The 15,361-nt window shown below is 37.1% G+C and overlaps 1 protein-coding gene across 4 annotated transcripts in view; it reads left to right on the forward strand.

Annotated features, from left to right (window-relative positions):
• The window catches only part of Slc4a7 (solute carrier family 4 member 7), an 89,082-nt gene that overhangs the window by 32,096 nt on the left and 41,625 nt on the right, over positions 1-15,361 (forward strand). For 2 of the 4 annotated variants that reach the window (XM_052190362.1, XM_052190360.1), the window contains exons 4-8: positions 2,891-3,029; positions 3,715-3,875; positions 5,622-5,810; positions 11,856-11,971; positions 14,067-14,224. In XM_052190362.1, the coding sequence (XP_052046322.1) occupies positions 2,891-3,029; positions 3,715-3,875; positions 5,622-5,810; positions 11,856-11,971; positions 14,067-14,224 (763 nt within the window). Of the gene's footprint in view, positions 1-2,890; positions 3,030-3,714; positions 3,876-5,621; positions 5,811-8,403; positions 8,773-11,855; positions 11,972-14,066; positions 14,225-15,361 lie in introns of all 4 variants that reach the window. The other 2 variants (XM_052190363.1, XM_052190361.1) reach the window with 2 other exon arrangements.

Genomic DNA, 15,361 nt, shown 5'->3' on the forward strand with positions numbered 1-15,361 from the left:
ACAGAGAGAGAAAAACAGAAGAGAGAAAAGAGAGTATATTTGAATGTAGTTACAAGAACGTCAGTTACCAAAGTATAGAGCTTGTTTGGTGAGTTCTCATCCTTATGTTTTTTGAACGAATGTACACCAAGCAGCTGTGTTGAGCCTGATATTCATGCAAACATCTGCAGACCCCTTGTCGTTGATGGCAAATGTCTGGATTTGTATGCCTGAGGGGCAGGCTTCTTGAAGTCCACTCAATTGAAACACTTATGTATTATTGTCAGCACATACATTGATGGTGTATTCAAGGGACATTGTTGGCAGAATGACCCTTAGTTTTCTCCCCACCTTTCTTTGCAGGAGCCATTCTTCCTGGCTCTAGTAGGAAAGTACATCTGTGCTTTTGTTGTTGCTGTTTTGTTTGTTGACGGAATCTTCTACAGCAGAGACTGAACTCAAACTCTGCTGTGTAGCAGAGATTGGCCTTGAACTTCAGATACTCCTGCTTCTACTTCCTGAGTGGTAGGATTATAGGTACGCAGCACATCCAGCTTTCCTTCTGTTCTGAAAAGAGATTAACAAGTGTACACCCTTGATGGCTATAGAGATGGCCCAGTGGATAAAGAACTAGCTGTTCAAGCAGAGGACCTGAGTTTGATTCCCTGTACCCACATAAGAGCCAGTGATGGCATGTGTTTATAATCCAGTGCAGCTAGTGATTGTACATAGTCTAGCCATACTATGTATATGTTGTGGATTGATTTTTAAATTATGTTAATCAAGGTGTCTTTGTGTGAAGACTTAGAGTATAGTCATTCTCTGAGCAAGTTGCAGTTATACCATACATTATTTTTAACTCCCCTTAGACTTGCACTTTGAAACTGTTCTCCGGTGGACAGATTTTGAAAAATAATAGTTCAGTCTCTGGTAGGTAGTCCAGACTCTGAATTGTGAGAAGTGACAAGAAGGGTAAGCCCTGTGTTTGCCTAAGCTAGTTCCTCAGGAACTTTTTTCTGGTCTGGTAACACAAGGCAGAACCTGGCCATTTCTCAGGAGTCTGGGTTAAAGAAGAATTCAAAAGCAGTGCAGTGTTTCAGTCTTATTGAGAGTGAGAACTATACGGGCAACACAGGTAGAGACTCACACAACACAGCTATCAGTAATAACACAGGTTTCATTCAGTGCAGAACTGTGTGAAGCCAGACTGTCTGCACCAGAGACATTCAGGTGCTACCAGTGCCATGCTTAGAGACTTAGGCCATTTGATTCTTGTTTCCTTGTTTGTTACAAAGAGTGGGAGTCAGTGATACTATTTTCTAATTTAAGCGATTAAGGGAAAAGGTGAAACATATTAAGCTGGGATATGAGCAAATGGCTAAATGGCTCAGTAAAGAGAACTTGCTGATCTATCAGTAGACATGTATTCAGTTCTCAGCATCTACCTCAGTCAACTCACACTACCTGAAAATCTAGCTACATGGGATCCAACACCCCTTTTTTGGCCCCATGTAGGCTCATACAAACACCACACAATCACACATACATAATTAAAAAATAAATCATGGGGCATAGTGATACATACTTTATTCCCAGCCTTCAGATACAGAAGCAGGTGGATCTCTGTGACTTTGTGTCTTTATTGTTCTCTGCTGTGAGGCTCAACTCACAGCAGTATCTCTTTCCTGGTGCTGGGTTACAGGCATGCATGTCTGTGCCTGGGTTTTTATGTGGGTGCTGGGAATTTGATCTAAGATTCTCATGCTTGCAGAGAAAGCACTCTTACAGCTGAACTTTGCATAGTCCCTGTGTTTATGTTTTGAGTTTACCACACACATTGTGATCTACAAAGCTCATGCTTAAGAATTATGTAATTGTGTTTAACAAATAATCTCATAATATTTTATGTAGCTTTATACTTTTGGGCCACATTCAAAGCTGCCCTTTGCCAAATGTCTTAAAAACCTCTTTTTAGTGCCTCAGAAAAACGCTGAAGTATCCTGTCTTATCACCTTTATACAGCATTGTCCTGGAGCACCTAACCTGTGTGTGTGTGTGTGTGTGGTATACACATCACACATGGATTACAACAAAGTAAAATGTCTCTGCAGATGTAGGGTCCAGAGTCAGTTATTCTAAACAGTAGGCAGAACTATGATACTGATTGAATTTGTTAGTCACAGTAGAAAACCAATCTTTTCTCACTAGTAGCAATGAATACTCAGAAATGGAAGTTAAAAATACTACTTACAGTGGCTCTAAAACAAGTTCTCTAGTAATAAAGCCATTAAAAATCATGCACGTCTCAAGAATAGAGCAGTTGCCCATAGCCATTGCTTTGGCCTCTGGGCATTCATTCAACATAAAACCTGTGAAAACTCACCCATTCTCTGAAGCCAGGCATTTGTTTTCCCATCTCTCACTCACTGTCCTCTTCAGGTGTGCTATTCGCTGCACTCAGGGCCTGGAGGATTGTTTACTTAGGGCTAAATTTTAGTGTGAACTCATTTCTCATGCATAGCAGGGTTGATTTTGTTTTTAATTGAAAGTCTTAAGATTTTTCTATTATTTAATGGTCTAGTGTCTTTTTTGCAGGTATGTTTCTAGCAATGATCCTGACCTTATAAGCCCCAACTGACAGTATTTCTGTAGAACAGGAGGAAAGCTGACTTATACATATTGGTAGCTTGAAGTTGCACTTTTTATATTTTGGATTTTGGAAGTAAGACTCACCTAGTCCTTGCTGGTCCAGGACTTACCATGACCACAGCTTGATGTTATTTTCTTATCAGCCCTCTGGAGACTAAAATTATACATGTGAGCCACCACACCCCACCAAAATCTGTTTCAGCTACAGAAGTGTTTCAGTTTCAGACTGTACCCAGAATGTCTGTACTGTTGTTTTGTTAAGACACACCATCACAGAGGGTCCAGTTCATCCTCGGGACTGAAGATGACGATGAGGAGCACATTCCCCATGACCTCTTCACAGAGATGGACGAGCTCTGTTACAGAGATGGGGAAGAGTACGAGTGGAAGGAGACGGCCAGGTAGTACTGCTCACTCTGGTTTATGACTTGAAAGCACAAGATGTAGTTGATGTTTGTTTGCTTACTTACTCATTTATTGAGCTAGGGTCTTGTTTTATAATCCTGACTGGTCTAGAACTCAGGATGTAGCCCAGGCTGGCAGCAAACTTGCACTAGTCCTCCTGATTCTCTCTGCTTAGTGCTGGGCTTATAAGAACAAGTCACTTGGTACTTGTTAATGCCTGGAAATGTTCTTTTATTCTTTGCCTTCAATTTATTCCCTTGAATATTCTCATTTAATATGTTATAAGAGGGGTTATAATAGTGATACTCAGATTGCTTTAAACAAATTTTACAGAAGTTAATATCTTACATAAAGATGTGAAATGCTGCACTTTTGTTTTTGTGGCCTTATTTTTTAAATATAAATTTTGTTTATCACACAAAGGAAGAAACTGTGATGACTTATTTACATATCGTTAAACCTCAGGCTTATCATGAGATGCAGGTATTAGGCTTTAATGTCTGTAGACAGTGTAAACCATTGGCCTAATTTGTGGAAATGCATTTGAAGCACTATTTTGTTCTGGTAGTGATTTTTTTTTTCCCCCATGTTTTTCTTTTTAAAAATCAAGTTTATGTTTGTGGCATTAAAATAAACAAATGGAATGTTCATGATTTTTTTAGTTTCTCTATATTTATTTAGGTGGCTGAAATTTGAAGAGGACGTTGAAGATGGTGGTGACCGATGGAGTAAACCCTATGTGGCAACTCTGTCTTTGCATAGTCTCTTTGAACTGAGGAGTTGTATCCTAAATGGAACAGTTATGCTGGATATGAGAGCAAGCACTCTTGACGAAATAGCAGGTTATATAACAAACTGATTTTTTTTTTTTACATTTAATATAAATAAAATTAGATGTTATTTAGGCTCAGGCCTAACCTCATTTTCCCCCTTTTACAAAAAAGGGACAGATTATGGTCACCCTTGACTTGCTGGCCTGAAACATTGTGGGAAGTTTTAGTGATTAAGTTGGGAAAGGAGTGATTCTCACATGTACTTTGTGAATATTATCCTGGGTTGGTAATAGAAACAAGAAGTCTAGCTATTTCTTTGGAGTTTGTGAGGTAGTAAGGTTGGTCTTAGATACAGCAGTAGAAGCAAACAAGACAGACTTGAAAGACTATAAGGAGTTAGATTTGGAAAAGTAGAAAAAGTTGTGTTTATTTAATGATTTCAGTCTATAATTGCTCAGTAACATCATGTTTATTGTAAACCAAATATTATGTAGTCAGTACTGATTGCTCCCACAGAAAAATAATATATAGAGTATTTTGGTTTATTAAGAAACCCAAAAACTTACCCTTAATTTGTGTGCTCTAAATAACTTGAATTTTATCTGTTAGATTTGACTCTGTGTTGGAGATCTTTGAATTGTCACATCCCATTTATGTATGAATGGCTGAAAAATTGAGTTAGAGTTAGGAATATTCAGTATGCACAGATGAGTTTCCCTTTCATTTTATAGTTGTCACAAAATAGAACATACATTTATTTATTATTGAATATAATCTTCATTTACATTTCAAATGCTAAAACCTTTTCTGGTTCCCCTTTTTCGAAAACCCCCAACCCCTCTTCCCACCCCCTGCCTCCAACTATATGCCCCTCCACCCAACCCGCTCCCACTCCCCCCCCTCCCATTTTCCTTTGTTGGGGCATCTATTGAGCCTTCACAGGACTAAGGACCTCTCCTCCTACTGATGCCTGACAAGGCATTCCTCTGCCACATTTTTGGCTGGAACCATGTGTACCCCTTGATGGATGTTTTAGTCCCTGGGAGTCCTGGGGTGTTTGGTGGCCGACCTCATTTTTCTTCCCATGGGGCTGTAAACACCTTCAGCTCCCCTGGTTCGCCCTCTAACTCCTTCATTGGGGACACCACACCCAAAAAGAATGTTGTTACTTACTTTTTGAAATGTTCATACCTGTGGTATATCAAAGGATCTAGCCTCGATGACCAGTGCTCACATAGTAGTAACTCCAGTTCCAGGTGATGTGACACTCCCTTCAAACTTCTGCAGGCTCATGCAGTCGCATGGCACACATGCATGTACACCCAGGCACAGTCGGGTAAAATAAAATAAATAAATTACTTTTAAAACTTTGTACGTATTTGTACAATGCATTGAAAGAAGGGCCTGACCACACTAGTTCATAGAAGGGCATGGCCTTCAGGCCTCTCATTCTCCCATTCCTTTTATTTCTTGACAGAATTTACTATGTCAGGGATTTTATCATCTTCATTGGTTTTGTACCTCTGGCAGAGTAAGAGCTATCACTCTACTGCCCTGCTCCTAGCAGAGCATAGCAGACACTTGGAGGAAATGTTTAGAAGCCTATGCCATTGAATATTTAGCTAAATAGAATTTACAATTTGTTTCATTTTTTAATTAGAATTCACCATATCTCTTTAAAATATACTGCTTAGTAAAATAAGTCTCAATAATTGTTTTTCATTGGATGGATAGTGTTCATATTTATCTTTATGCATATGCTTTCATAGTGTTTATATAGAAACATTAACTCTGATCTCTTTTTTCATTGACTAGATATGGTGTTAGACAACATGATAGCCTCTGGCCAGTTAGATGACTCCATAAGGGAGAACGTCCGCGAAGCTCTTCTAAAGAGACATCATCATCAAAATGAGAAAAGGTTTACGAGTCGGATTCCCCTGGTTCGATCATTTGCAGATATAGGCAAGAAACATTCTGATCCTCACTTGCTTGAAAGGAATGGTGAGATCAGTTGTGGTGTCCAGTTTTCCCTAACACTTCTCTAACGGCATTCCAGTATGTTACAGTTAATACGTGTTGCAAGAAAAGTGCTATTTCTATACTGTTATAAATATTTTTATTTATTCAGAATTATCATTTCTTGAGTGCTCCTTTTGTTTGTTTTTGTTATTTTGAGTTAGACTCTATCTGTCATGGCTGGCCTGCAACTGTAGATTACACTGGCCTTGAACTTGGTTTTCCTTTTTTAGTCTCCCAATGGCTAGAATCACAGGCCTGTATAAACAAGGCCAATGTGAGACAGAAAACACTTGGATGAGAAGAAAGCATTCACTGTTAATAAAATGTCATACATGTTTCTTTAAGTAGTCTATAAATAAAATTTCTATCCCTTACCCTAAATCACATTTGCTTTTTTTAAATTTTGATTTGAGGTTTCTTGTACAAATTATTTAAGAGGCATAAATATGATCTGAAACTTTAATGGTTTTAATTCTAAATACTGAGTTTGAACTTTATGCCTGTATCAGACTTTTTACTTGATTTTTTTTCCCCTCCTAAATATGCTAAAAGTACTAATCATAAACAAGTGTTTTAGGAACTGGTTTCAGATATTTATGTACTTCGTGGAAGGTTTTCATAATAGGCCTATCTTATACAAATGGTAGACAAGTTGGTATCTTTCAGTCCTTGAGAATGGGTCAGACCCAGGTGGCCAGACTCAGTTCTGCCTTTCCTTTTGAAGGGTGATAGCAGGTTTTATAGGACTTGGGAGATAGTGATTTTGTTTTTTTAAACTTTACTTTTATATTATTTGTGTATATGTTTTGCCTGCAAATATGTATCTGTTGCACATGACTGAGAGGTTGGAAGAGGGCATTGGAACTAGAGCTAAGGATGGTTGTGAGCCACCACATGGGTGCTGGAAACAAACCCGGTTCCTCTGGAAGAACGCTAAGAAGTCGCTTAACTGATGACCCACCTCTCACCATTTCTCCTGCACCTTAAGAGCCAGACGGGTGTCTGTCTCTTAGATCTAATGCACCTTGAACATTGCCTTGCTTTACTTGCTTTTGTCTCAAGTAGGAATATACCAGTTTCGTTTTCATTTGTTTCTTAAAATGGAACTGGGATAACAAAACCTAGAAAGCCCAGATGCAGATGCTTCTCAGGGTCCTTACTGCTTCTAACTGGAAGCCTAGGAGGCTCACAGTGTGTGATAAAGGGACCTGGGACACCATAGCTTTTTGCTCTGTCAGTCCCTGAATGGCTGGCAAGTGGTTGTCTAAGGCCTTAACATGTTGGGGATAACATCAGCCATTGTTTGTAGCTCAGAGTAAGATATTTAATTTAGTCATTAAAGAGTCTTTTAATCTGTTTAAAATTATGACATGGTACATTAAGGGATCTAGGTTTAATTTAGATAGAAGTTATACATGGGATAGTTCTGGTGTCATTCTTCTATTGTGTTTTCCACTGTGCTGAAGTGTGTTCATTCATCTGAAGGACTCTAATAAGCTTTTATCCCTTTATGCAGTGTTTTCTCTTTATTCTCTCTGTAGTTTGATTTCTTTTCATCATAACACAATGGTTATTTTTGAATGCAGTGTTATGTTAATTTCATTGCATTATAATTATAATGTAATCAACTTTTCTGCATGTAGCTCTTAAAAACTAAATATTAGTTTATGTATTGGCAGTTGTCTGTTAACTTATTTTAGTTATCAAACAAATAATGGGTTTACCACACTCTTTATCTGTATTATATTTGACTCTTCTGACCATGTAGCTTTGATTATGCAGCTTACAAAAGATCGTTCCATTTCTTATGCAACTACTGTTTAGTTTAAAAAAAGTTTAAAAAAGGAGAGTGTTTCTCTTTTAAGCCACACTTACTAGTAGTACCAGATATTTTAAGTATAAATATTCCTATACTTTTGAAATATTCTAGACTTCTTATTGTTCTTGCTAAATGTTTTGGTTTTAGTTAGCTAGTACAGTGATTATATATATGATATACTATGGTAGAAGCAAGACAACGTGCTTTGGAATACTGATTTAAAACTTAATGATATAATTCTCTTTGTCTCTCTCACTTTTTATTTTATTTATTTTTTTAAACATAGGGCTTCACTGCTCACTGTTGTAATCCCATCTGGCTTGAAATTTGCTTTATAGACCAGGCTAGCCTTGAATTAAGAGATTCACCACTCCTAGCTATAATTCTCTTGAAAAATAGTTCCTGTGATTTATCTTGCCTTTTAAAACTTTTCTTAAGAGCACTGGCCAGACCCTGTTACAAACATTTAATACCAGTTTTAAGTTAATTATTAGGTAATGCTAATGTAGGCTCTTTGTGAGATAATGATTTATAGATGTTGGTACAATTTTAAAAAAAATTTTTTTTAAATATCCATTCAGCCAGGGAACTGATTACAGTTTAAGAACTTTTCAGTGATGTTACAGGTAACAATCTGACTGACCTGCTAACCCTCACAGAGGACTTTAAAGCTTGTAATTTGTGGTTTACGTTGTTTTGTGTTCTTTGTTACTTAATGCAATGAACATCATTTTTTACTTATTTGTTTTATCTTAGGGGAAGGCCTGTCAGCCTCCCGCCATTCTTTGCGAACAGGTCTGTCTGCCTCAAACCTTTCCTTGAGAGGAGAGTCACCTTTATCCCTTCTTCTCAGTCATCTTCTTCCTTCCTCAAGAGCTGCCACCCCTGCAGGCTCCAGGTGTACCACCCCAGTACCCACTCCCCAGAGCAGTCCTCCTTCCAGCCCCGGCTTCAGTCGCCTGGCCTCCAGAAGTTCCCAACAGACTCAGCCTCAGGCCCCAGAAGTACTGGTGACACCTGACAGGGATGATATTCCCAGAGTAGTAATTCATCCGCCTGAGGAAGACATAGAAGCACTCAAAGGCCAAGAGCAGAAGAATGAGGAAAATACTGACTTCACTCCAGGCAACTGTCCAGAGTCCTCCACGTGTGGTGCTCTCTGCCTCTGGGTCACTTGCACTGAGAATGCCTATCAGCACATAGCTTGAGCAGCATATGTAGATAGTGCTTATGATTGATGTCTGCATGATTTGTTCTTTACAGTGTATTATAGAAAGGATACATTTATTAAATTTAGGGTATAAAGATACTACATAAGTCAGACGGTTAAATATTTTTTCCACTGGGATTTTAGAGGTCGTAATATTGGAGTGCTTTAGGAAACATTTTTTGATGTGAACTTAGAAGGATGACTTTTCTTGTGCACTTTTAAGATGAGGAAGCACAGAATGGTAATGAAGAGGCTCCTTTGAATTTGCTTGATGCTTTTCTCTAAAGAGTAGTAAATTTTTACTTTCCTGTATGATAGGATACCATGTTCATTTTCCTATTCTTTTTCTGAGAAGATTGAAATTCTCTTATAATTGCATGGAGTCTTTATTTAAAGAGGAGTAAAGTATTTTGGAACAGACGTAGTTTTTTATTTATAACTGCAGTAGTCCAAGTTTTCCCTCATGTTTTTCAGAACTGAAGTCTCTATAATTGTTTTTAAATTACAAAACTTGTTTATGGGGCTGCAGAGATTACTATGATTAAGATTTCATATTGCTCTTACAGAGTACCAGGATTTGATTTCTAGCACCCTTGTCAAATGGCTTATGATGCCTGTAACTCCCTGGAGTTTGATGCCCTCTGCTGGTGTCTTCAGAGCACTCATGAACATGTTCACAACATACACACACACACACACACACACACACACACACACACACGCACACGCACACACGCACAGAATCTTTAAAAAGAAAGTATACTTCTGAGGTAAAATCTTTTGTTAATTGAAAACTTAGGTACACATTTTTCTTTATGTCATGAATTTTTATGACAAGATATGTCAGCTTTTTTGAATAGATGAAATGGAAATGGATGGATTTCTGAAGGTAAAGTAAAAGTCATTGTTACTGAGGAAAAGTCACAGGACCAGCCATCATTACTTCTTTCGTCACTGCCATTTTTTCTTAGAACATTGAGCCATTTCTAGCAGGACTCCCTAGAACCTGATAGATAGAGGACTAGGCGGTGATAAGAAGTTTCATTTTCTGACTACCTTGATTCTTAGTTGTAGGAACTGACTAGCCAGAGGACTAATTAAGAAGACAGTTTTAATTTAGCTGCGTTTGGAAAGAGAGACTCTCAGTAGAGTTTCTTTTCTAAGAACACAGTCTTGTGTAGCTTTGAGCTTCTGATCCTTTTGTCTCTTCCTTCCATTTGCTAGTAATAGGATCGTGCCACTGTGATTGACAAGTGAAATGTTCTTAACATGCACCTGCCATTTTGAGAAAGGAACAGGTTGAAGATGACCGAGCAATTTCAACTGAACTTTAGTTTTTCTTCCTTTTCCTGACTTTGCATACTCCTGGCCTCCTATCCTAACAAATTTCCTTGTTCTTAGCTCTCAAATCTGGCTGGGTTTTTCTAAAAACTGTATTATAAGTTTGTTTTAATTATCTGTAGAATACCTTTGAACAGTTGGTAGTGGCTAATACTCAATCACAGATGCCACCAGAGTTTTAATAAAATGCTTCTTGATTTTCTTATGTGGGAGCATTTTGAAGCCACCCATAAAGTTAATTCCTCTCAGCCTTCTTGGGCAAGGAAGAAACACTATTCTGAAAACATAGAAGCAAAGGTCAAACATAAGGAATCTTAATATATTTTCCATGTTAAGTCAACAATTTCAAAAAGTACTTATTTTAGGAAGTAACTTCTATTTCAGAATTTATAGGATGAAATAGAAGTAACTTCTATTTCAGAATTTATAGAATTTTCAGGCTTTTCATTTACAGTGATACCCCAGTTTGTTACAGAGAAGTAAATATCTCAGAGAATTTATGTCCAAATTTGAACCCAAATGCCTTAATTTTATATTCAATAGTTATAATTCCTCTATTTTATAAGAATAAACACTCTTGGATATATCAAGTACATCTGATATGCTTGAAATTGCAGAAGTGATACTAATTATAACAAAGGACTGATACTAATAAATATTAACTGAATTTCTATACAGTGGTAGATTGTATTATATTACAGTCTCTGTCTTAAAATGTTCAGTGTTTGAAACATTAATTAGTTTATATTCTTGGAGTAGATATTTTATCTTTGAAGAAAAATATGTATTTAATGGTAGAAATCATAATACAACCTAGATTTTAAATTTTTTGAGATTTGAGCTTATAAAAGCTCTATAAAAGTGCTTTTTTGTGGTCAAGATCGATTAGTAGAGGTGATGCTTTTAAGCTCTCTTACCATGAAGCACTGCTGCTAATTGTCACCTGAAGTGAATATACTAACACAATAATTCAACCAATAATTACCGTATTATTCATATACTAATTTATAGGCTTGCTGATCCATAGAGATTGAGTGGATTAGTTAAGCACATGACTACAAGTGATGAGTATTATTTAGCCCAATTTCATGGATTATGTACTTTTAGTCTTTGTACTTGGAAGACTTGTTTATGGTCTTTTACTTAGATTTCTTAGGAAGAATGACAGTAGAAATTAGACATACTACAGAAGAAATCTTGAAGAAACTTAAGATTAAGAAAGATTAAATGTAGATCTTAATTTTTCTGAATTACACTAAGAATTTGTCAGTGGATTCATACAGTATTGATATGAGCATCCTAGATGAAGCCAGACTTCACTGAATTCCATACAATTTACATGGGCTAGGGATATCAAAAGACGTATTTGGAGCCATAAGACTGGTCTTAGCTCAAATCTTTGGTAGTTTCACACTGACCCACGTTTCAAAAGGCTACTGTGTAGATTCTAGTATAAGGCTTTGAATATTAAGATACACAACTTTATCTTGTTCGTGTGTTCTAATTCATATTGCTGGTATGAAGCTAACATCTGGCACCTTTTAACCGCTCACATTTGCTTTTATAATCAACCATCGCTTTAAGGATATGAGCAGATTCAGGCTACAAGGTGGGTTTCCTCCTTACTGATTTGGGTTGTGTGTTTTCTTAAATACAGGGATTTTGGCCTCTCCACAGTCTGCTCCTGGAAACTTGGACAGTAGTAAAAGTGGTGAAATGAAAGGTAACGGAAGTGGAGGAAGCAGAGAAAATAGTACTGTTGACTTTAGCAAGGTAACTCAGGAACTGTAAATTTTCATTAGCTTTTCTACTGAAGAACGTGTTGCTTTATTGCCATTGCTTATAGTAACTGTTCAGTAGACTGGTGCACATACACTTGCATGTCATGCTTGTGAGATGTTATGGACAGACACTGGGATAGGCTCCAAAAATTTGGATAACTACATGCTTACAGTTTCAGTGGTTAAGAAGCCAACACTGTAAAAAATATGACATTTTTTTCTTTGTACCTGCTTATCAATACCATGACACTGGAATCATTTTGAAGAGGTTTTTGGGGAGTGGCATTGCAGCACTAACAGAGCCTTCTTCCTGGACTGGACTGCATCTCAGAATTACTAACGTCTGGGGTTAGCACTGTTTGAAATGCCACTGGGAAGCATGAGTCAATAAAAATAGGCACAGATCAACAAAGGCAAGAAGAAGCTGTGAATTTATTTTGCTTCATTAAAATAAAAACAAATATCCCCCAAAACAACAAACAAACAAACGAATGGACAAACAACCCTTATTAAGACAGACCAGAGCACTAAGCATAAGTGACGGCTGAGTTTTGACCACATTCTAGTGGGTGGGGCAGGCCGTGTACTTTTAATGTGCTGCCTGTCAATTGACTATTAACTTGTGCAGTATTAACTTTTTTGTTGTTTTTGTTGTTGTCCTGAACTTACTCTGTAGACCAGGCTGGCTTCAAACCTTGAGATCATCCAGTCTCTGCCTTCCAAGTGCTGGAATTAAAGGCATATACCACCACTACACTGCTTAACACTAACATTTGTACATCTTATATCTAAGGCTTTGTTTTAAATGCCAAACAGGATCCCGTTTTTTTTTTTTTTTTAAGCTTTTTATTCTTACAATCTGTACACAAATCACACACACACACCTCTCTGAAACACAAAGTTGAAATGATTTGTATTGTCGCTTTGTGGAGCTCTGTACCCTCACATTTTGCCAGTAGGGATTTTGACTGTTTTGAACGTGTTCACACGGGTATGCCAGCATATGCCTATAATCCTAGTTACCCAAAGACCAAAGCAAGACGATCTCAAGTTTGTGGCTAGCCTGGGGCACACACTGAGCTCTAGACTACTGCAAATAGCTAAATTTCCTAAATACTACTAAATAGCAACATCTTGTCAAAAACAAAACAGACAATAAAAGGCTGTTACAGCCATGACTTCTAATGTCCCTTGCTTTCATTGGTGCTGTTTCAGATGATCAGAAAGTTTCTCTATGTAAACTGGAGTTTATTCTTTGTTGGTTGAATAAGGAAATGACTGACTGACATTATATAACTCTGGTCTGGGCGTGGCAGCTGTGGATGACTTTGTTCTTCTGTCACAGTTTGACTTTTTTACTTGGCCTATTGTATACCCTCCCTGTCTCTTGTTGGGCAGGAGTCTGCCTCCTGGCACTGTAGTTGTGGCACACTGGGTGTGGGACTCAAGAGGCCTGCTGTAAGTGCTGGTTTTATCTTTTAATAGATAGTCTTGTTAGTGGTTGTTTAGTAGCTTGTGTGAGCCTGTGTATGAATGAGAACCTCACCTACTCTGGTGTCATGTTTGTAACCTTCTGTAATTATACACAGACAGCTGAGTCTCCCTTACACATTGTCGCATGTCTCATCAATCAAGGCTATAATAACATTTTTTTTCCATTTGAGGAAAATTCTAGGAAATCATAGTTTTTTTAAAACAAGGATTTATAAAGACATGAAGCAATAAGTCTGAATAATAGAAAATCATGTAATGAATATATTGTAGCACTGTGTATAATTTCATTTCATGAGCCATCGTTAGTTTGTGCACTGTATGTCCTTACCAGTTTTTAATGAATAATCTATTCATTGAAAAAATTCGAAGTTTATGTTTGATTTTATAGAGCTCTAAAGTAATAAAGGTTGTAGTAGTTACAATGAATGGTGAGTTGCTTCCATCTTTTGTATTTGTGTATTCCATTCTTTATATATGTAGGAATTTTGGTGTGTATTCATCTTTTAGATCTTAGTTTTGATTGACAGTAGTCGTCTTAAAATACATTTTTCATTCATTTCTAAGTAATCATATTTCAAAATATTTATCAATAGGTTGACATGAATTTCATGAGGAAAATTCCTTCAGGAGCTGAGGCATCCAATGTCTTGGTAGGAGAAGTGGACTTCTTGGAGAGACCTATCATTGCATTTGTGAGACTGGCTCCTGCAGTTCTTCTCTCAGGGTTGACTGAGGTCCCTGTGCCCACTAGGTAAGGAGCAGCTTTTCTTTATGACTTCATATTGATCTGCTGGCTGGAAGAATATCTGCTCTGTAATAGAAGTACTATTTAGTTAGTACTTGTTGATACTCAGTCACTGTGCCAAATGCTTGAGTGTTAGAGTACAGGTTAACATCCCCTTCTCCACACTGTTAGCTAGTTTCATTCTGGAACTTACTATGAAGTCCAGGCTAGCGTGAGTCTTTATCAGGCTATACAGAATAATTAGCAAGTTGTGTTAACCATTTTATAAACCATGAAAGGAAGGACATCTCTGTGGTTTATTAACATCAGAATGTGAATGTGACTTGTTTTGAAAGTATATTTTTGTTGAAAGTTTTTGTTGTTTGTTTTAGATGAAGTCAGTGTGGCCCAGGTTGAATTTCTATCCTTGGAATTTCTTCTGCCTCAGCCTTCTGAGTGCCTAGCTTACTGAATGTGCAACTGAGCTAGGGTTGTTTGTTTGTTTGTTGTTTTTAAATCAAGGAGGTTCCATAGTAGCATGACGAGGATTAGTTGATACAGTACTGTCATGACTGATTCAGTAAGATATAAAGAATTAATAGGAATTTGACAGAAATATACCCATTTTATGTTTTTTTTAAACTCCCATTTTCACTAAGGATACAGTGTTGATAAGTGAAGAGAATGATTTGATCACTTTATATGTAAATTTTCATAAAACAAGAGGATGCATATTTGGATAAGAATATTACTATTTTACATAAGAATGAAGTATTGATGAAACCCATTGTTTTATATGCTAACATACGAAAACAGTTGAAATATGAATTATCTGCTACTGTAGTGTTAACAAGGATGCAGCTAAATACTTTTATTTAACATTAAAAAATAACAGGTTTGATGTTGAAGCTGGAAATCCTTTTTCTACCCCAATAGATTACTTGACTAAATGCCATATTTATGGTGTTAAGGCTTTGATCCAGAATAGTTTCAGAGTGCAGAATTTTTTTGTGTGTATATTCTAAACTGTTTGATTTGACAGATGTTTAATTTAAGAAATCAGTGTGGGATAAGGCTCAGATGGCCAATTGCATAGCATTCATGAAGCCTGTTTCAGTTCCCAGTACTACATAAACTGGGTGTGCTTGGGCACACCTGTAATCC

The sequence above is a fragment of the Apodemus sylvaticus genome, chromosome 8 (genome assembly GCF_947179515.1).
Source record: "Apodemus sylvaticus chromosome 8, mApoSyl1.1, whole genome shotgun sequence".
Lineage (NCBI taxonomy): Eukaryota > Metazoa > Chordata > Mammalia > Rodentia > Muridae > Apodemus > Apodemus sylvaticus.